Genomic DNA, 20,154 nt, shown 5'->3' with positions numbered 1-20,154 from the left:
ACCCCATTTTCTGACTCAGATCTAGCCGTAACACAGAGGGCTGTGCGCTCTCTGCAGAAAATAAAAAGGCGGCCGTTATCATTTTGTTAAAATTCTCTGCGATTCAGATGGAAGAGCTGAGCCCCAGGAAGCTCTGAAGTGGAACTGAGGCTGAGTTTGCCTTTAATGTAGTGTCTCCTAGTGATTCCAGTCGTGGTCTCCTGCACACTGCAGTGCTGGCTCCTCTCCCCTCTCAACAACATGATGCCTGCTGTCATGTGCGTAGAACTCTGGAGAAGGACGATGCCCCCGTGCAAATAAAGACATTTCTGACGAAGGGCTGTGGATTTGTCCCGCAACATGAGGAATTTCACTGAGGACGACACAACACGTTCATACCCTGAGCAGAAACAGGCTTTAATGCTGCAGCATCAGTGGAGAATCGAAGTCAGCAGCAGATGTCAGACTACATTGCTCCTATTATTCCCTGTCCATGACTGGATTGTGATCTTTATTGCGGTAGACTGCAAAGGTGGAATGTCAGACCTGTAAACACAGAAGGCAGGAAGAACCTCCCCATATGGCATCAGCACTAAATGCACACAATCACCAGCCCTGGACGTGAGCTTACAAAACACAGGCCATACCAAACAGCATCAGGCAATAGTGCAAAAAAACCCAAACTATGACTGGTGATGCATGCGGAATGAGGCAGAATCGCCCTTGGGCTGAATGCAATGATTGTGCAATATCTGCATGCATACTACGAAGGTGTGCGCTGTGGAATTGGAATCAAAATGCACCGGTCACACTTGGGAATTGATTTGCTGCAGATGAAATACGGTGTACGCGCACTCTGTCGCGCCTCCCGTGCACAATGTGACACATTTCTGGCTCATTTCTTGCTCGGGTCTACAAACTCGAGTTACCCTCACTTCCTAGTTCTCCGCCGCTGTCACAGCTCGGCTAACACCCTTCTTCCTCCATGACCAGCGCACAATTTTCGACTACATTTGCCGCTGCCGCTTCCAGGACCGTGAATCCTCCAAGTCTGCTCGTGTGGGCCAGACGGAGAGCCGTGGTAGCGTCTCATTTCAATGTGCCACGAAAAATTACTTACATTTCACCACCCTGTCCGTCGTAGTTAACTTCGGCTCATCATTCGGCTTGTTTTCGGACATCTCCAGTGTGATATAACCGTGCGCTCTAGCAGAAATGAGGCTGGAAACGGTCCCTGGGTCGCTGCGGCCGATAAACTCTCGGCTCTATCCGAGAAAAGAGACCTAAAAGACTTGCAAACAGGGTTGCAGTTTCACTGCTGGTGCTGTGGGAGCTGCTCTGTCTGATTTACTCTTGCCCCTCTGTCAAGTTGTCTGAGCGCAGTGCGCACACGAACTTGGTGACGCGCATGGCCCGCCTCCGGCTCAAACGGGATTTTGCAATTGGTGGAGAGCGGCAGGCTGCACGTCCACCTCTATCAAAGGGCTGTTTACGTGTCAGTCTCAGCTGGGCACGAATAACTACGAATTCGTTATAATAAACTCGTCATAAACACGCAGCTGGGTGCTTTTAATGAATACATCCTCAGAAATGCTCACAGAATATACGAATATGTGAATTTAAAGCGAAAAAGGAAAATAGCTTTCATCCATTGAGATGTGTTGATTCAGCCATGGACGGATCATGAGGCAATGGGCCTCAGGGCACAAACATGTACCACTCTGACAGATGCACCAACCACATGATCTCTAGTCAGTTTGTGTCTCCTTGTGGTTGATTTGTCTGTTTTTAGTTGTTTATGTCATTTTGTATGTATTTTTATTCACTTTCTGTCTCTTTTGGTCATTTTGCATGTTTCCATTGTTGTTTTCTGTCTCTGTTTATTAATTATATGTTGCTTTTGTGCTGTTATGTGGCTTTTTATAGTCTTTCCAACAGAAAAGTTAACAGTCCCTCCAGGGTTCTCTACTCTACTCCAGTCCTCTAATGTCTCGGGCCCCTGTAGGCCTGTTCAATAATCCATTCATAGAACATTTTGGAGGTTGTAGCTTGTGCAGCTGTTGAACTGTGCTGCATTACACAGAGAGCTGTTTCTGATATAAAAACACAGAAATAAAAACACAAACCTCCAGGTTCTCCAGATGCCACAGCCCAAACACATGCAGGTTAGGTTGGTTGGTGAGTGTTTGTCTCTATATGTCAGCCTGTGATTGATCTGTCCAGGGGGGACCCGGCCTCTGGCCCAGTGTCAGCTGGGCTTGGCTCCAGAAACAAAGGTCAATATAACACAATACAAGTGGTCAGGTTTCCCCCATTAAAACAGAATGGGCTCCTTGCTACAGTCCTGTGGTCAACAAATGAAATCCTACAAGCATCATCTGGAGCCACTGTGGACAAAACTGGACTAACACTCCACATCCACGCCTGCAAAGATCCCCTCCATCCTCCTTTAAACCCGACCAACGTACTGTTCACAGGTCTGGTTCTGCGGACATCATTTTCCGACACTTTACCGCTTCCATCTAAACAAACCTGGCTTTACCTTCCCTCCCCCTTACTAACAATCATCCAGGTCTCTACAGTCGTACCTGACCTTTCCCACATCATGACCAGAATGAAAATTGCCACCAGCCCACGGGACCTGATCCCTCCTCAGCCTTATAAAGACCTGCCTTCCACTGCAACCATAAGTCCCTCCTGCCTCACACTGACCTTTGACCTCAAACCTCAAAGAACCTGGGCCCAGAGTCACCTGGCAACACCAAACACATCCCCAGCATCACTTTTTTGTATTTAATCTGCCATAATTTATGAGATAGTGAGTCAGAATTATGTGATATAAACTATATAAAATACTAACATAATTATTAATGTTCATTTATGTCCTGAATAACTATTTTACTGGCAGAAAGTAGGATCCAGGTTTCATCTGCACTATTTTCATTGTCCTTCACTTTTTGGTGAACAGTAACAACATGGTCTCCCCAAGAGCTCAAAAAATCCTAAATGCAAATATTTCCATAAAGATTTCAGAGAATTTTCCTGCTCCCATGGAGATAAACCAGTTTCACTTCGGTCACCACATGTCCTCTCCTCTAGCGCCACCCTCAGGACAAGACCTGCACATTCAGTCTTTGTCATCTCTGAGGTTGTGGTTAACTTGCACTAGTTATAGGGAAGTAGGACTCTGTGTTGTCGGAGGCCGTGGTTGGTAATTTGATTCATGTTTTATCTGAAAGGGAAAGTGTGTGGACCCGTTTGAACGGGGACCTGAAGCGTCTATTCCAGTTAACCCACTGCAGCTCCAAGGAAATAAACAGTGTCAAACTGCAATTAATGAGATGCTGGTGTGGTGTGAGTTTGGCCAGCGGAGCCAGTTAATGAAGCCCTGACTTTTGCATTTCTCTCAATGAGGGATTGTGTTTGTGTGCAGAGGAGGTCAGAACCTCCCACAGCCTTTTTATCTCCCACCTGTAGTGGGGACATTCACACCAGATCATTAGTTTTAACACGACTCAGGTTCCACTGCTCTGCTGTGCTCCCATGGCTCTGCAGACTTAATGAAACCCTGGTCAAACAGGTGACTCACGTTTTTCACCTCCGTCACCTGTTGTTATTTGCTGGTTTTTTTCCCTACATTCAGACCTAGTGACTCCTTTCATGGGATTCATGGCTCTGTTCCTAATAATTTGGAAGTTTTCTCTTATACTTCTGCAGCTTTGGTAGCTTGCACTGAATCAAAACATACAAAGTGGCTCGTGAAGATAAAAACTGAAACATGTTCATTTTTATTTCATCAGGAAAACCAGTTAGAATACGCAAGAATATTTACAGAAACGTTCTTCTGCCTGGAGAAAATGTTTTTCCTATAGTTACTTTATATAATGAGAAAATGTAGAATCACTCAAAAACACTTCATCCATGAATAATAAACATTTCCAGCCAGCTGAGCCGTGCTCTACCCATTTTATAGTAGCAGCAGTGTGTTGAGCTAACAACATACCAATAAATTTGCACAACAAACTTCCTTTTTTTTTTTTTGCAAGACCTCCCCCCCATCTTCTTCCTTGTCACCAGAGAACAGGCTTTTTGTCCTGCTGAGAAAAAAAAGCAAAAAAAAAAAGGTGTAGTTTCTTTATCCAATTTGGCGTGGCAGGAAGTTCATGCTTATCTGAGCTCCTCCTGACAATAGCTGCTCTGTTTTCCATGTCACTGTGAGGTTGGACCTGCAGACTAACAGCACTGGAGCCATGAGCCAGACAGGTAAGCTGCCCCTCTGAATTATTTATTCAGTAATTTATCGTCACATACATTTTACTGGGAAAATGAAGTGATTAATTGCTCTAATATAACAGTATTGATTATGTAATTCATGATTGTCCACAACGCTCAGAGCAACATTTTGTTTTTACCATTGACACAATGTGTCTTGGAACCAAATTGAAAAATGTCAAAGCAAAATTTGTATTTTTGCTTGTTTTTGTCTAGAGCAGGATTTACAGTTCTCTGCATCCTCTACGTGGACTATATTAGATCTTAATCTGCTGACACTGGAAGTTGGATCAGTTCTCCACAATGTGGATCAGATGCAAAACCTAGTTAGTTGATTAGTTGTGAAATCTAATCTGTGTAAATAAAACAATAGAGATGCAAGGTTTTTTATGTAGAATCATAAATTTCGCTTTGTGGACTTCTTACACTTTTTTATAGCTGAGGATCTGCTAATAATCTATGAGACTGAGGCAGAGCAATGGGCCACCTATCTGGAGTCAGTCTTCACTGGTTCCATCTCTGGGATCTGCTGCTACAACATCTCTGCGGCGCCCAGCCAGCGGGACGACTTCCTCAGGCTGGCCCAGTTCAACTGCAAGCTCCTGATCCTTTCCAGAGGCTTGTTAGAGCACCTGTTCCAGATGCAGCGCTTCTTCCTGGCCCGCGTGTTGAGTCCTGCGGCTCATGTGGTGGTGCTGCTGTGTGGGGTGGACAGCGTGGCCCCGCTGCTGGAGCTGGTGCCTCTGAAAGAGGGCGAGTTCCGGCAGATTTCCAGTGAACAAGATCCTCATGAGTACATATCTACTGTGAGTGATATTATCAGAAAAGGTATGACTCTGGTCTCAGCTCTGACGTGCTTTGTTTTGCCTTGACCCACCATCTTGACTAGAATTGCAAGTGTAGCCTGTGTGATACAGAAAGGAAGATGGAGAGGAAAGACAAATCCTGTCACTAACGTCTGCACCTGTAATTATTAAATTCACCTCAGTTCCCCCACAACCCTAATATTTGATCATTTGGGGGTAAATCCAACATCTCTATGCACAAATCAAATGTAATCCTGACTACATTAGTTACAAAATGCATTAAAACTACCTCCTGTAGCTCTAATAAAAAAAAAGCCATTATCGTAAAATCAATTTAAAACCACAAAACTGGAATCAAACAGCGTGTGTCTGCAGGAACAAATACACTGTATTTCAAGGAAACAGTGCACAGCCCAGTCCTGCAAACCCAGAACACACTCAGTCTCTTAACAGCCCCTTCCTTCAGGAGAAAACCCTCATTGCCCTGCTGTTTCACAAAGAATGCTCATTATTTGTGAGAATGCCTGAGCAGCAGCCTGGACACCTGTTTACTGACATTTTCCTGAGAACTGTGTGCTGGAGATTGACAGCTAATATTTTTTAGCACCAGCTGCAGGGACATCTTTGGTCAAACTATGTGTGACTGTGCCGCGTCCTCGTCCGTCCTGTCAGTCATCCTCTGCCTCCTCTCCTGGTGTTTCCTAATTACACTATTTGTACATAATCACAAACTGGGGGAGGAGGCTTGAATTTAAAGAGGTGTGGGTGTGCAGGAGGAACATCTGATGCAAATAGCCAGTCTTTTCCTCTTTAGCCAACACTGCCGACTACCCACCGTGAGCCATGCAAATTCGAGTGCACTCTGCATCACTTCATTGCACTGATACAGTCGAGTGGTTCGGGCCAGGATCCCACAAACGGTTATATTTTAACCCAGAAGTATGTTCCCTGTTCAAAACAGATGAAGCTGTGTACCAGGTGTACCTGTGCAAGTGCCTTTATGCCACTGGACTGTCATAAAAACCAAATGTATACTTTGTTTTGTACCTGTGTGTACTAAGGTTTTGAACGGATGTGTCTGATAGATTAATCTGAGTCAAAGCAGTGGACTAATGTCATCCTCTGTAGTGTTTTGCAGCCAGCATAGCTACAAATGCATGAAGCTTAGGCTGATTTTGCAGAAACTGTTGGTGCACGGCTCAGAATGAGGGTCTGTGTCTCATGTTTTACAGGTGTGTCAGCAGCAAATGTCAGCAGCACATGTAAACAAAAGGTGAAACAAATGCAGGCCAACGACTTCAGATCCAGCATCGTGGTCGTTCCTTCCAGAGTCCCCTGCAGGGTGAGACACACAATCAGCAGTCAGCCATTTGTTTTCGTTCACGAAGCAGCCCTCACTGTGTCGACACTGCAGTTTACTGTGCTGTCTCCTTGGCAGGGCTCTGCAGTGGTGTTCATTCTTTTGAAAAATGAGGCGGCTGGCAGCATCACTGAAGTTAAGTTCACAGATGAGAATCAGACGCTGAGCGTGAAGCCAGTCCGCTGGAACGAGCAAACCCTGTGCGTCAGTGCACCAGGTGAACACAGAAAAGATCAATGTATGATTTTAGAAATACATTTGAAATGAGATCTTTATTCAAATAATTGACTTATTGGTCCTGCATGTGTTTTCAATTGCAGATTTTCCAGCAGGGAATGTAAAAGTGAGTGTGTGTGGAGAAGGAGTGCCACTGAGCAAGGCAGAGCTGCATTACTACAGCAGCACGGAGGAGCTCTCCAGCCTTCTGTCCGGGGTGGCCGACCCCGTAGACTTCATGTGTCAAGTAGAGCCACTAAAAGGCTGTTTCACTTCCAACAATACCCAGAGTTCAGTTGTTTGGCGTAGTCAGGGTTTACTACTCACGGGGAAACAGCTGTACGATGTCAAATGTGGGTCTGGAAGAGTTTTGACAAGTCTGAGAAAATCACCCTGATGGTGTAATGAGGGTGATTTCCCCTAATTATGTCATTAGGGGTATTTACTGTAGCATAGATAGAACCACATAGATGTCACATGAGTCACTGCGGTTCACTGCGGTGATGAATCCATGCAGACACCATGTTGGGATGGGAACGCTGTGCCTCCTAATGCATGGATGTGCAGGAATTCCCCAGTTAAGACCATAAGTCGCTGCATTCACACCCAGTTTTCCAGCTGTTTCCAGACGTGTGTGTGTGTGTGTGTGAAACACTGGGCTCAATTATTATTTCTATAATATCATATAAAAACTCATTGTAACTAGTTTAGAAGCATATTCTTTTTACTTACTACATTTACACTAACAGGTTAAATACAGACTTGGTGTTTTTGACCATGTGCTGTCTGCAGCTCACAGCTGAAACCAAAATGAAGTCAGACATAAAAGTATAGACACTCAGTTCACTTGGAACAACAAGCTAAAACTCCCAGAGTCCTGCAGTAAATCCTCCTTCCTGGAGCCGTTATCTAACCTATCTACATAGAAATAAATGGAGTGGACACAATAATAGAAACACCCGTCAGTACAAGACTGGGCGATTTAAGCGCAGCATGAACTACAGCCTCATAGAGTTGAATCATCGCCTCTGTTTTCACAGGCTGACTCTGAGTGTTACTGACTGAAATATGACATTACACAGTGTTCGTTTGTTTCTAGAGAAAGAACAGTGAGAACACCTCAAACCTTAAACTTCCAGCGCTGCAAATATATTCAAATGATCCTGCAGATCATTGATTTAGTTATGAATGCTGCTCTCCTCTCCACAAGCCGTAACTCTTATGAGGCACTTTGAAAGTGTTGTATTATTCAGTGACTCATCGTTACATAACTCGGTTAGAAGAATTAGTCAATCACCGCCCCAAAACACTGCATATAATCGATCCACTCCAACCCATTAGAAAGAGCAGGGAAAACAGCAGAGAAATTGAATCAGCGTGTTTCTGCTGTGTTTATGTGCGCCGGTTTCCCATCTCCTTCCTGAAATTGAAGAGACGGCAGGTTTCAGGCTTCTTTCAGCCACTTGATTTGATTAGGTCTCTTTTGCTGAAGAGGCAAACTCGAGCAATGCCAAATGAGGACTCTGCCAAGAGAATTTGGAGCTGGAAGTCTGGGCTGGCATTTTAAATGTCTCTCTATATACTTCACCATATGATCCAAACACTCCAACTGTTTTAGGAGCTGCTCATCAAAGCCAAACCTTAGCAGTCATTTGCTCTTGTTAGTGGTGAAAGAAGGGTTTACAGCTTCTTCCTGTTCTCCAGGCTCTCCAGGTGTGCTCTGTGGAGAAGCTGGATCAGAAGCTGGCGTCCATGCTGTTAAAGAAAATGCCCAGTGGAGGTTTTCAGGGACTGCAGTGTGAAAACACACCTGAGAGAGGTAATGTGTGAACTCCATGTTATCTGCTGAGGGAGAAACCAAACCTGGAACAGTTTTCTTCATATCTCCTTCTCAGTTTCAGTGATGCATGAGCAAAGACAGCATCTCAGCCTGGTTTCTGCATTAATCCAAGCTGTTACATTACACTTGCAGACAAATACACAGCTGCACATTTCCAGTGTCTAACTGGACTTTAACTGGAAGAATCTTTTTCCTGTCCACATCAGAGCTCTGCTGCACAGATGTACCGTCCCTCCTTCACTTTGCTGCTTCCTGTGGACTAAGAAGTGTGTCCAGCCTGCTCCTGCAGTGTCCAGGTGCTGAGCGAGCACTGCACGCAGCCAATCGCCTCGGGCAGACTCCCGCTGAGATTGCCAAGAGTCACGGCCACGAAGAGCTTCACGTTTTATTGAAGGAAGCACTGGTAACTACTTCCTAATCAGCAACCCCCCTCCCCCCTTTGACAGCATTTGTGTCTCTGTTGTAGGTCGTTTTTTACCTACAGCTGTAATCCAAGATAGAAAATACAGTTTTAGCTTCAGACTCTGCATACAGTGAAGGAGGTGGCTGGATACTAACCCCCACATTCACCTCAAATACACTGGCCTTCCTAAGGGAATACCCCCACAGCGCCGAAAAAGGCCGTGTTTGCTCATGCGTGCACGGTGGCTCCCTGCACAGGTCGTCTGCATAGATTCAGATAATTAATGCAGCCACTGCCACTGAGAGTGTCTTGCGTAATGGCTGCCATTTTCTCATGTTAATGTACACAGCCTCTTCCTGCTCAACCTCCCATTTCTTGTGCAGATGTGGTAACACGAGAGCAGCGTGTTTGCCACTCACTCACTAATGAGTGTCAATCCACATTTAATTGATCCCTCGCCTGCGTGCACATCTCTTTATTTGACAAACCTGGAGAACACTAGAATCACAATGTCCTTTTCAATGCTAATTTCATTAGGCAGAGGGAACATTATCATAAAAAAAACATGATGCACCCGGTGGCACAGCCGAGATGATTAAAACACCACATCTCTGCAGTTGTGGTGGTTGAGCATGTGATGTTGTTGAGCGCGTCATTGTTCATGCTATCTGCTGTCCTTTGGTTCATGAATGGGGTATTATACTTGCTCTTTTTTTTTTTTTTTTTTTTTTTTTGCAAAGCAGTCTCATTAATTCATCCGCAGCGTTTCCTCCACCTCCAATTAATCAGCACGTGACGCACCAGTGATTGGGGCATTGGTGTGGCAGCACTTTGTCAATAAATCCTGGATGGATCGGTCCCCTGCTTCATACACAGTCTGAAGCACACACAGGGCCTACGTCAGATCCACTACTCTGCCCTGGCTACACACTTCTTTGTTAATTAGCTGTGAACAGCTCCGGAGGGGAAAGTGAATTATTCAGGGAGAACATAACTAGAATACAAATATAGAAAATGCTCCGCTGTTATCTGGGATGTCAATGTCCTCAGATGATAATATTGTGTTTGCTCTTAGTAATTACAAACCCAAACATACGTCAGTGTTATTTAATATTTGAATACTGGGTCACAAATTTGGCTGAGGTGTCTCTTGGCATCTACTGTGGATGGACTCGGTGCTCCAGCCACCACTTCAGCGCCTGCTCTCAGACGTAAAGCAGAGCTCGATAAATACAAATGAACTTGGACCTCTAGGGCCCTCCACACACTACAAAGAGCTGTTTATGTGTTGCATGCTGCGTTTGTGTACAGCACACTCATATCCAAATCCATGGAAGCCAAATTAGTTGATGTCCTAGGAACTGCTGACTCCCTCAGACCTTATTTTGCAAGCTGGTCTGTAACTGTACAATCATTATCAACATTTCCCAGAAATTTGTGTATCGTTTGAATGCTACAGTCGTGCTCGTCCGTGTTTTGCATGTGTATGAGAAGAGTGCTGGAACGTCTCCACCTACGGGAAGGATTGCTTTTCAGCTTTTGCATAGATAACTCATCTGCATCTGCAGTGATCCTGTGACTTCTCATCTGAGGTCACCAGCGGGGCAAAGCTTTGACTTATCCAGTGAAATGAGATATGCTAACATCTCTCTGCCAGACTTTGGTACCTAGATGATGAATCCTATAGAATTCCTCCTGCTAAACATTAGCATGGCCACTGTGAGCAGCCTGACACCAGAGCAGCGCTGTGTTTACATGGCTGCAGACTCTTAGCCCTGCATTCATAAAGCTACATGTTTTCCTTCACGTTAAAAGTGAAATATGAAGATAACACTTTACTGAGTAAAGATAGTTTGAAGTGTGAAATATCTGTTTGCCTGCTGATCTGACCGCTTCTCATTTGCACATGCCAAAAAGAAGTTGGACAGATTTTGACTTGCACTTTGGTGATGAGTTCGGTGTTACACTCTACAATCTGTCACACATCAAACACTTTTATCTTGAAATCAGGATGTCAAAAGACAGCGAGCACGCTGGCACCGGGAGCCAAGGCAAGCCAGCCTGTGAATTGATCATTTTAGCTGCTGCACCAGATTTATGCTCCTTACACTGAACTAAACTCGCTGGAGATTTATTCCACCTCAGACCAAACCATGCCTGCTGTTTTGTCTGAAGCACTGCAGCCTGGATTGCGGTGGTGAAAGTGGATTTGTCTGGAATGCCTGGGGCTGCGGCAGTTTCAGACATCTGTAAAAGGATTTAGCGTTTGCGGCGAGTAAATAAATACCCTCCCTTATTCAGATATTACTTCTGAAAATATCAGGCCGTACTTAAGCACAGCATTCGATTATTGTAATTCAACATTCAAGCTGTGGTGGTAATTAACCCACCCTGTCTACCTGTTGGGCCTGTTATGAACCACTGCTGTTAAGTAATGCATTCATGGTCGCCAATAAGTAATTTGCAGTACTAGGAACAGTATAATACTGTAATTGAGTCATGAGTGGCTGTGTTGCTTGGAAACTGCACACACTGCGTGCCAGGTTATATGGAGGATCTCTTATCAAAGTGAGCTGCAGCTCATATGTTGTGCTGAGATTTCTATTATTGCCTGGGATTTCTTTGTTATTGAAGTCAGAATATGTCGTCTTAAATTGGTAAAAACGGAGTAAAAACTAATCCTGACAGTAGTCATGTGGTTGTCTTTTGTTGCTTGGATGAAAAACCTGCAACACTCACTTCCCTTCCTGTGTTCATACTCTGTAAAAGACTATTTGATTTAAGATGCACAGTAGCTGGTCACTACATACACTACAGCAGCTTTTCTTTTTTCTCGCTCCTGTGAAATATTTAGTAGCTTTCCTATATTAAGTAGCTTTTTACTTTCAGTCATTTCAGAATTAATGATGCAACTTTTCACTTCTTCAGTCTCTGAGCAGCAGAAATATGATTCTCCATATCTCAGGCTAATCATGGATGCAGTGTAAACATCAAACTAAGGATCTTGAATTTCTCACTAAATGATATGTTTGGAGTGAAAGGGGAAGACTGTCTGATTTCATAATTACCCTCTTCATACCCGTGTCTGTCCCTCAGCATGTTATTAGCAAATAGGCCGACTCGGCGGCAGCTTCACTGTCAGGGGGAAAACTGCTTTCTTCTAGCCAGCAGGCAGGGTTACAGCCCCGAGATTGCTTTTCCACAAGAGAAGTCCGAGCAGATGCGGCGAGAATCCACATTTACTAATTTGGACGTTTGTCACATCTGACATGTAAACAATGAATATTAAAGGATGGCCCAGAGGCAGAGATCAGAGCTCAGAGAGGGGATCTTCACTTTTAACTCCTACCATGGAGGATACAGGTGAGAAAACTGAGTGGACAGGACGGATGCTGTTAGCCTCCCCATGTCACATTCACATTCTTAGCGAAATTACAATCCTGCATTGTATCACAGTTGTTGAGGGCATGAATACACAGCAAATACCCAGCTTCAACACAACAGATTAAACATTGTTTTCCTTGAATTCTAAATTGCCTCCATTGAGCTGCTTCTTTGTGATGTGGATGAGGCATTAAACGCATCTCTTCATGCTCTGTTGTTGCAGAAAATGTTCAACTGCGGCAAGAACAATGGTGACGCCGGCGTATATGAAATGATGGGCACAGCAGGTGAGTGAGCGACTGATAGGAAGTGGAAGGAGGACAAAGGAAAGGCAGTAATGGGATTGTTTTTTTTCCAGCATATCATTATGCTGGCTCGCTGTTCATTTCCGACCACTGAATACTTTCCCCTGTGCTGATGGGCACGCAGTGCAGAGCTGCTTCCGATTAGCTGTGAAATGACAGTAACAAAAACAGCGAGCAGAACTTCATCATGACATTCAAACAGTGGTGCAGTAAACACCTTGTGCATTAGGGAACCCTTCCAGTACAGATGTACACAAAGAGCAACAAGGAGAGGATGAAGAGGAGGAGGAGGAGGAGGAGGAGGAGGAGGCTCTCTATGCTCCACTGGAGGTGAATGATGAATATAATAGCATCCTGAAGTCAACAACGACAGTGGTTATTACCAATCGCCCACCAGCTCCCACACCTCGGCCTGAGAGCAGCCAGGTGAAGGAGGACACGATCCCGTACATCGCTCAAGGTAACTTACCATGCCTCCTTATCCCTTTGTCTCATCCTTTTCATATCTTTCCTCCTTTCTTTTCGAAGTAAATGCAACAGTATGTCAAAATGAGTTTGGGGATCATGTGGGAGGGAGGCAGTGCCTGGAATGTGCATTGCCATTGTCAGCGAAGAGCTGCTGAACAGAGCGAAGAGGCTTTTTGTTTTGAGGCCACAAACCACAAGAACACGGTCACTCCCTGCTGCACAACAAGGAAAAGTGAGGGAAGAGAAAGATCCATTTGCCTGCATCAGGAGCCCACAGCCCATAACTGTTCAATTTCAGCATCGTGCATATTTCATGAAGAGGAAACATCCAAAAGTGACGGGTATTATTAAGGCTTATAAATCATTGAAATGCATACATGCTCACATGCATCGATTAACTGTTATTATGCTGCACCTTTCCCCTCACTATCACACGGCCATTCAACACACAAAAATGATTACAGTTGTGCAACAGGCACCCTTTCCAAATTATGCAGCTTTTTATTGGAGCTTGCTTGTATCCAGCGAGCCAAGCCATTTCCCAATGGAGCTTACAAAGCAAAAAAAGAAACAGTGCACCACTGAACTCTCTGCATCCCAACCATCCCCTCAGTAACACAGGGAACTACCGGGCTGCCATCTGCAACCAATCTTGGCCAGACCAAGGCCAAGTCAGCCAGAATAAGTCATTACACATGTTTTCCATCGTCCTTGTCCCTAGAGCGCACAGGAGAAAGGAGAGGGGTTTTGAGGTTTCCATGTATTAAGACAGTGGAGCTTCAAACCGCACAAGGATCACATTTTGCTGCTCACTCCTACTGCCGCAGTGAAAGATGTGAGAGCAGAGATGAGGCTCGGCGGAGGATTAGGCAGGCAGCCAGTTATTGGAGAACACTGCACGAGTGGAAATAATGAAGTTTTCTTTTGTTAGCGTCCTCAGCTCAGTGAGACTGAAATGTGAATGAAATTGAACCCAACAGGGAGGAAACACTACACATGTAAAGTACATGGAGAGGAATGCACAAACTCCTGGCAAGGCAAAGAGAAAGCCGCAGCTCCAGTTGTGTGTGGAGCAGTACGCCACTCGTGGTTTCTTCTGAATTAAGCCGTAAAGCCAGGCTCGTATCGTGAGCACGGCAGAAAAGACAGGCCGTGTTTGAACATGAAGTGGAAAGGCGAGATGCTGTCATGGAGGAAGTAGTCAGAGGTGGGATTATCTGGCAGGGTGTGGATGCTGAATTTTAATCTAGTGTTGGTCACACGGCCACAGCTCCACCGCCTCTGACAGCTCAACAGTGCAGCCTTTCATTCGCAGAGCTCAGCACCAAACCAAAGCATCATTCAGGCCATCTAATGCAACCCAGAACAGGATGTGCCTTTGTCTTCTATCACATTTTATCTCTGGAATAACAAACTGGTACGACTGCCGTTTTACAAATACTCAGATTCCCCCATATTTGTTTATTCTGAATCAGTAGCAGGAGTATGTTTAATGGACCTGCTGGCTTAGTTTGGCACAGAGGGTAATGATTTCAGATTTAGTGTATGGCTCCATCTTGTGGAAAAACTGTCAAAGTGCAGCAGCAAACTCATCCTAAACGCCTACGTCTTTCCAAAAGAATCCTATTGTTACTGTATATGAATATATAATAGTTACTGGACGCTCCTGTGTGTTTACAGTGTTCCAGAAGAAGAAGACGGCGCCACAGGGCGATGCCGAGCTCTATTCACTTCCCACCAAAGCAGGTGTGTGACAGGTGATATGAAGCAAACAAGACAAATCATAAACAGAACGGTCAAAGTGACATATCCTGACATTTAATAATAAAACTCTGAAGAATGTTCATAACTTCCCTGTCAGTGTCATAGTGTCAAATTGTTTTTATTGTCCTGGCATTTAGATATATCAAAATATTTCTAATGATAAACAAAATGCCTTTATTAAATTCAGTAGAATAGAGAAACAGGAGGAAGCGTGGGATGACAGATTAAACCAAACTGGAAACACTGAAAATATTTCTTTCTCCATTTTCCCCAGAATTGAATTTTCATGGAAATATTAATGCTTGAAAGTTTTAATCACTATGTTCATTCTTCCTGCTTGCACTGAATCTATAAATGTAGCTGGACTTCCCCTTTGTGGACAGGATCAGTATTACAGATTGTAAATGTTTGACTCATAACAGCAGGACTTCTGCTGACTGCTCTCTTTCTGTGGAAACCACCTGCTGGATGGCATCACATGTAAACAATTTATGGTGTTTCACTGAATCAATGAATAACCAAACCATCATCAGGGGGAAAGTCTTTCCAGCAGCAACGAGATGGGAACACAGACAATAAAAAAGCAGGTAGAACAGTATAAAAATCTACAGTAAAGACAGAAAGAGCTGCTGCACTGAGATACAAAGCTGTTTGTGAGCTTTGCTGTACTTTTACTGACACTGAGCCACAGGCTGACTGATACATGGATCATCACAGTCATCCTCATGAATCACTGGAAAAATAAAATCACATTATCAACCACTTGTCTCTATGCAGGCAAAATTTGTCTTATTCAAAACGGAAATAAATGAGTTTCATTTGTGAAATCATGCCTGAAATCTGGTTTGTTAACTTGTTTTTGTTTGTTCTGCCACCTGGAACTAAAACTCTCACGTTTCCTGACTGCTCAGATCAGCAGATGCCTTTATAAACGTGTTGTTGTTGTTTGCAGCATGTGGCCAAGAAAGCGGCATCTCCCCCACCTATGACACCTTTGTGCCTCAGCAGCAGAGCACTGAGCCCCAGCAGGGAGGGAAGGCAGGTCCACTCACTGAGGACAAGGCCCTCGATGCCAGCCAGCAGGTAGGACTGTCACACACTGATCTCTAGTGTGCACGATCGAATAAAACTATAGGAATCTGTTCTGCAACCTGCAAACCAAACTCAATGAATGGAGGAGCACTTACCACTGTTTGTCTTACCTTTCTGCAAATCAGGCGAGTTGCAGACGCTTTACTCTCTCAGTGCAGGAAGCAGGACGGCAGGTGTGGGTAGTGCGGCTCCTGTGTTTAACAACCAAAAATCTGATCAGTATTTTGGTTAATTTATTGTTTCATCAGTTTCAGCTTGTGAAATGTGCATGTAGACTGACAAACCTGGATCAAAAAAAAAAAAAAAAAAGCTCAAACTGACTGTGGGCCTACTCTCAGCAGCTAATTAGGGGAGTGGAGACAGGTGTGCAGGATTATCAGGTGACTCAGGGATGGCGGGAAAAGCCGAGGACACCCGCTGAGTGAGGAGGGAACAGCAGGTCTGGTGTGAAAGGAGATGTCAGAATAGGCAAACATGGCAAACACCTGAAAAAGTGACACTTGGCTGCAGTTTCTATATGAATGTTAATTTACATCGGACCTCCAGCAGTCGTAACAGGTTTTTTTTTTTCCACAGGAGACATGCTGACATGTCACAGCAGGACAGATACAGGTGTAAACAGTAAACACAATCATGGCTGAATTCCATTTAGCTGGGGTATTACACATGCCTCACCATCTCAGTCAGGGTTACCTGGAACAGAACGGAGCCAGTTAATGTTCTTGATCACACCTGATCTGCCAGAAAGACTCACCGTGCAGATACAGCCAGACCTGATTTGTTTCTTTCTTCAAAACCTCCAATAAAAGTATTTAAGTAATATCACAAGTAAAAATACTTATTTTGCAGAAAAATCTAAGCTACTGATATATATATATCAGGATGCATCACATTTTGGATTGTTACTATTTACCAAATGTGTATATTTGTGTATAGAGAATAATTTTGCTGAATTATTAACATGGGACTGCAAACAGGGCTGCTGCCTTTGTTGTGTGGTGTCACATCAAAAACCACTAGTTTAATCTTTAACAATCCATAAATATTATATGTTTATCATGTAGTTTTCACATAGAACCTGGACGTGTGGAGCAAAGAGTAACTGCAGGTTTTAAAGGACTGGCTTAAAAAATACACTTTCCAAACTGAAGTGTCAAAGACAATGCAATGGGTGTAGCTAAGTGTTGTTGTGGTGTGTTTTGCAGCACAACAAATGCGGTAAATGGAAAACACCCTGAAATATATACACAAAGGGTGGTGAGGGAGAGAGACGACGCAACTTCGACTAATAACATCAGTGAATTCACCTTCATTCTGGTTGTTGCAGGTTCAAACATTATTTGCAGTTTTCCACTGAGCTACAAAGTCTGATGTTTCTCTCACCCAGTGCAAACACATTTCACCATAACATGTAAATAAATGGATGCTGTCTGTCTAATGTGAAAGCACTGATCTTTGTCCCTGCAGGACACGTCGAGTCAGCTGAGAGTCAGCACCACCAACAGCACGGGAGACGATGACGGTGTCTACGGTAAATATCCCTCCACCCTGGACATGTGGGTTCGACACTGCTGCCGTCACAGGCTCAGTCTTCCTGCAACTTTAACATAAAAGTGAATTGATTATTTAAACTGCAGAGCAGGAAAGTTAAAGTAAAACACACACACAGCCACATTACAAATACTAGATTAGACAGTGAGCTGTGAGGGGCTTAGAGATGCTTCTCTCTCTCTCTCTCAGATAAAACCAACACTGTTCAACAAACGACGAGCGAGTCTTTAAAAATGTAGCTCGTGTTTCGTGCCTTTGTACCGACTCCACTCTCAGCTGCATTGGTGGGGAATTAATCCTCAGGGAAGAGTTATTTAATCAAATCCCCCGGTGCCATGTTTTGATCTAGTGACTTGCACTAAATGGGAGTGTTTCATTTCCTTTTACTGCACATCTCTGTGTTTGTCTGCATGTTCTCTCTCAGGTGTTGCACAGAATGAAAGTGGAAGGCAAAGCCAAACGGTGGAGTCGGATTTTTACAACAGGCCACTTAAAGGGCAGCATGTAAGTTTAGCATGATGCATAAAGTTACGTGATACTGTGTATTACAGTAAACAGCCATCACAGTCTATAACAAAACCAGTGACATTTGTCCCTCTGAACTGTTTTGCAGCCAAACCCCTTCTGGAAACGGGACAAACAGTGAAGGTGAGACTGAAAACACCTGTTCAGTATCAATCCAGTTTTCTGTTCATTGTTTCTTCGGGAACTTATTTTTTTAAGATTTATTCATCTTCCACATTTACAGGCTCCATCACTCAACGAGGACTCGTTTCTTCCAACTTGTTTCATCTGTTTAAGCACATAAATAGTTTCTTTTAATTCTATCATTAGGTTTGTTTGGTATTTCAAAGCTAAAAGATCTGAAATTGCCTATTTGAAATATATTTCCCCAGCTCGTTCAGCTCTACTGGCCTCACAAGGTTGAAACGAGTAGACAGCAGGTTCCTTAAATGCCATGAAGTTTGATTTTGTCGTGATAATGCAAAGCCTTCCCATCTCAGCCTCTAGAGGGCGCTGCACATCTAAAATAAAATCCATCACCCTTCATGTGTCTGAGGTGACCAAAGACATCTGCTAAGCACAGGAGCACCTGCTGACCTCCTGATGGCTGCGGGGGCAGCGATGGAGGAAATGTGCCCATAAATGTTTATGAATGCAGACAGACAGTGAACAGACACATGCAGCAGCTGAGAACATCAGACGGCCAAGACAAATCAAAGTTCACCCAGAAAGAAAACAAAAGCAATGAATTCTAAGTCAGCACACTGGGGTTTTTAAGAAGCAAAGAAGCAAGCGAGAAGAAAATGAAAGGATAAAGTCTGTCTTAACAATCATTCGGTGAATAAAGCCTGAAGAGGCCTGTTCCAGAAACATTTACTGTACAGACTTGTCAAAAATCTGAATTTGCTGTGATTTAGAAAACTATTCAGGATCTGACACGAATGCACACACACTGTCTCACACACACAGATACCAGTTTGTTGGTGCAGCCCAGCCTGCGCCTGAATGAATGAATAAGAGCTGCATGGGGAATTCGGTGAATGCACGGCTAAATCCAAGCTCAGTCTTGAAACCCAGGCAGAGGCTGAGCTGTGTGCCAACAAAGCAGCTGGGTACACGCCGGGCACATTTTTCTCTTCAATCATGCTCTTTGTGAATAATATGTATTAATGGCGTCCCTGCTTAGACCTGCCAGTTAGCCTTTGGAGATGATCTGGCTTCAGGACCCTGTGGCATTTGAGGCATATGTTTGCCTGTCACCTGCCGAGTATATTTCAGTCTGTGCAGCAGACGTAGCCACTGAGATAGGCCCCGATTCATGTGTATGCAAATATCCACAGCCGAAGAGATAACAGCAGATAGAGAACCGCACACACCAAACAGTCATCTATCAACAATTCGCTCCAGAATATGTCTGATATATCTGAAATGTAATCCAACACGATTATCCTGTACGTTTGCTTGTTATGTCTATATTTAACATTGAGATTCCAAATGAACAAAGTGCATTAGGTCTTAAGTTTTCCATTTAAAATGGCTGTTTTCATTTATTGAAAAAGATTTTTACTTTTCTCTTTTCTCGTCTTAAAGCTGCACTCATCAAACTCATGGAATAAACGTGGAATATAGAAGGTTAATATGCTAAAATAAAATTTGAATTGTGTGTGTGTGTGTAACATTAAGTAACTGATTCTAGTCCTTCCGGTGTCCACAGAAGACTCAGTCTGGTGCTGAATTAACTTCACTTTTGGTTTTCACGTCTCTATTTTAAAACGCTGTTTATTCACTTTTGGGCCTCTTGGCTATTTACACAACCAGTAGTCGCTGATCAACAGCAGTGTTTATTTAAAGTCATGTTTCTGTTTGACCAGGAGCCAAACTGTTTGTTGTTTTTCTTTTGTTTTTGCTCTCCATTAACTCCAGAGCAAGAATTAGCTGCTAAACTGCTGCTCACGCTGCCTGGCTGCTGCAGCTGAAGCAGTGACCATGCGACCAAAACAAGGAGCTAAAAGATGCTAAATTGCTCTAAGTTGTGATAATTATGTGTGTGACCCCTTTCAAAGCAGTGTTCATATTAAAACATGATCAGTGCAGATTTAAAATTTGCCCTCAGTGGTGATTAGAAGTGTTATGCGTTCTCTGTTGGGCAGCACGAATTGAAAACGCTCTAAAGTGGGTTTCTGCTACCTCTCTCTGCTGAGATAGAGCAC

At 43.9% G+C, this 20,154-nt stretch overlaps 2 protein-coding genes across 3 annotated transcripts in view; one reads left to right on the top strand and one right to left on the bottom strand.

Moving 5' to 3' along the window:
* The window catches only part of LOC113135957 (serine/threonine-protein phosphatase 2B catalytic subunit alpha isoform), a 50,714-nt gene extending 49,342 nt beyond the window's left edge, over positions 1 to 1,372 (bottom strand). For both annotated transcript variants that reach the window (XM_026316350.1, XM_026316358.1), the window contains exon 1: positions 1,100 to 1,372. In XM_026316350.1, coding sequence (XP_026172135.1) covers positions 1,100 to 1,160 — 61 coding nt within the window. In that variant the 5' untranslated portion in view covers positions 1,161 to 1,372. The remainder of the gene's footprint in view (positions 1 to 1,099) is intronic.
* Positions 1,373 to 4,199: 2,827 nt separating this feature from the next.
* LOC113124027 (B-cell scaffold protein with ankyrin repeats-like) lies at positions 4,200 to 19,522 on the top strand. The gene is made up of 15 exons (XM_026296491.1): positions 4,200 to 4,242; positions 4,690 to 5,079; positions 6,290 to 6,399; positions 6,496 to 6,634; positions 6,738 to 6,880; positions 8,338 to 8,452; positions 8,680 to 8,876; positions 12,484 to 12,547; positions 12,795 to 13,025; positions 14,714 to 14,779; positions 15,750 to 15,880; positions 17,357 to 17,420; positions 17,865 to 17,944; positions 18,054 to 18,088; positions 18,189 to 19,522. The coding sequence occupies exons 1-14, from the start codon at positions 4,230 to 4,232 to the stop codon at positions 18,084 to 18,086; spliced, it is 1,776 nt and encodes a 591-aa protein (XP_026152276.1). The 5' UTR covers positions 4,200 to 4,229; the 3' UTR covers positions 18,087 to 18,088; positions 18,189 to 19,522.
* The last annotated feature ends 632 nt before the right edge of the window (positions 19,523 to 20,154 follow it).

Source organism: Mastacembelus armatus, chromosome 18, assembly GCF_900324485.2.
Source record: "Mastacembelus armatus chromosome 18, fMasArm1.2, whole genome shotgun sequence".
Lineage (NCBI taxonomy): Eukaryota > Metazoa > Chordata > Actinopteri > Synbranchiformes > Mastacembelidae > Mastacembelus > Mastacembelus armatus.
The sequence above is the reverse complement of the archived record's forward strand: the minus strand, read 5'-3'. Positions and strand labels throughout refer to the sequence as shown.

Coding starts and splice junctions, on each gene's coding strand:
- LOC113124027 (XM_026296491.1), top strand. Junction 6,400..6,495: donor CTTCCAGAGTCCCCTGCAGG/GTGAGACACACA, acceptor TCTCCTTGGCAG/GGCTCTGCAGTGGTGTTCAT. Junction 12,548..12,794: donor TGAAATGATGGGCACAGCAG/GTGAGTGAGCGA, acceptor CTTGTGCATTAG/GGAACCCTTCCAGTACAGAT.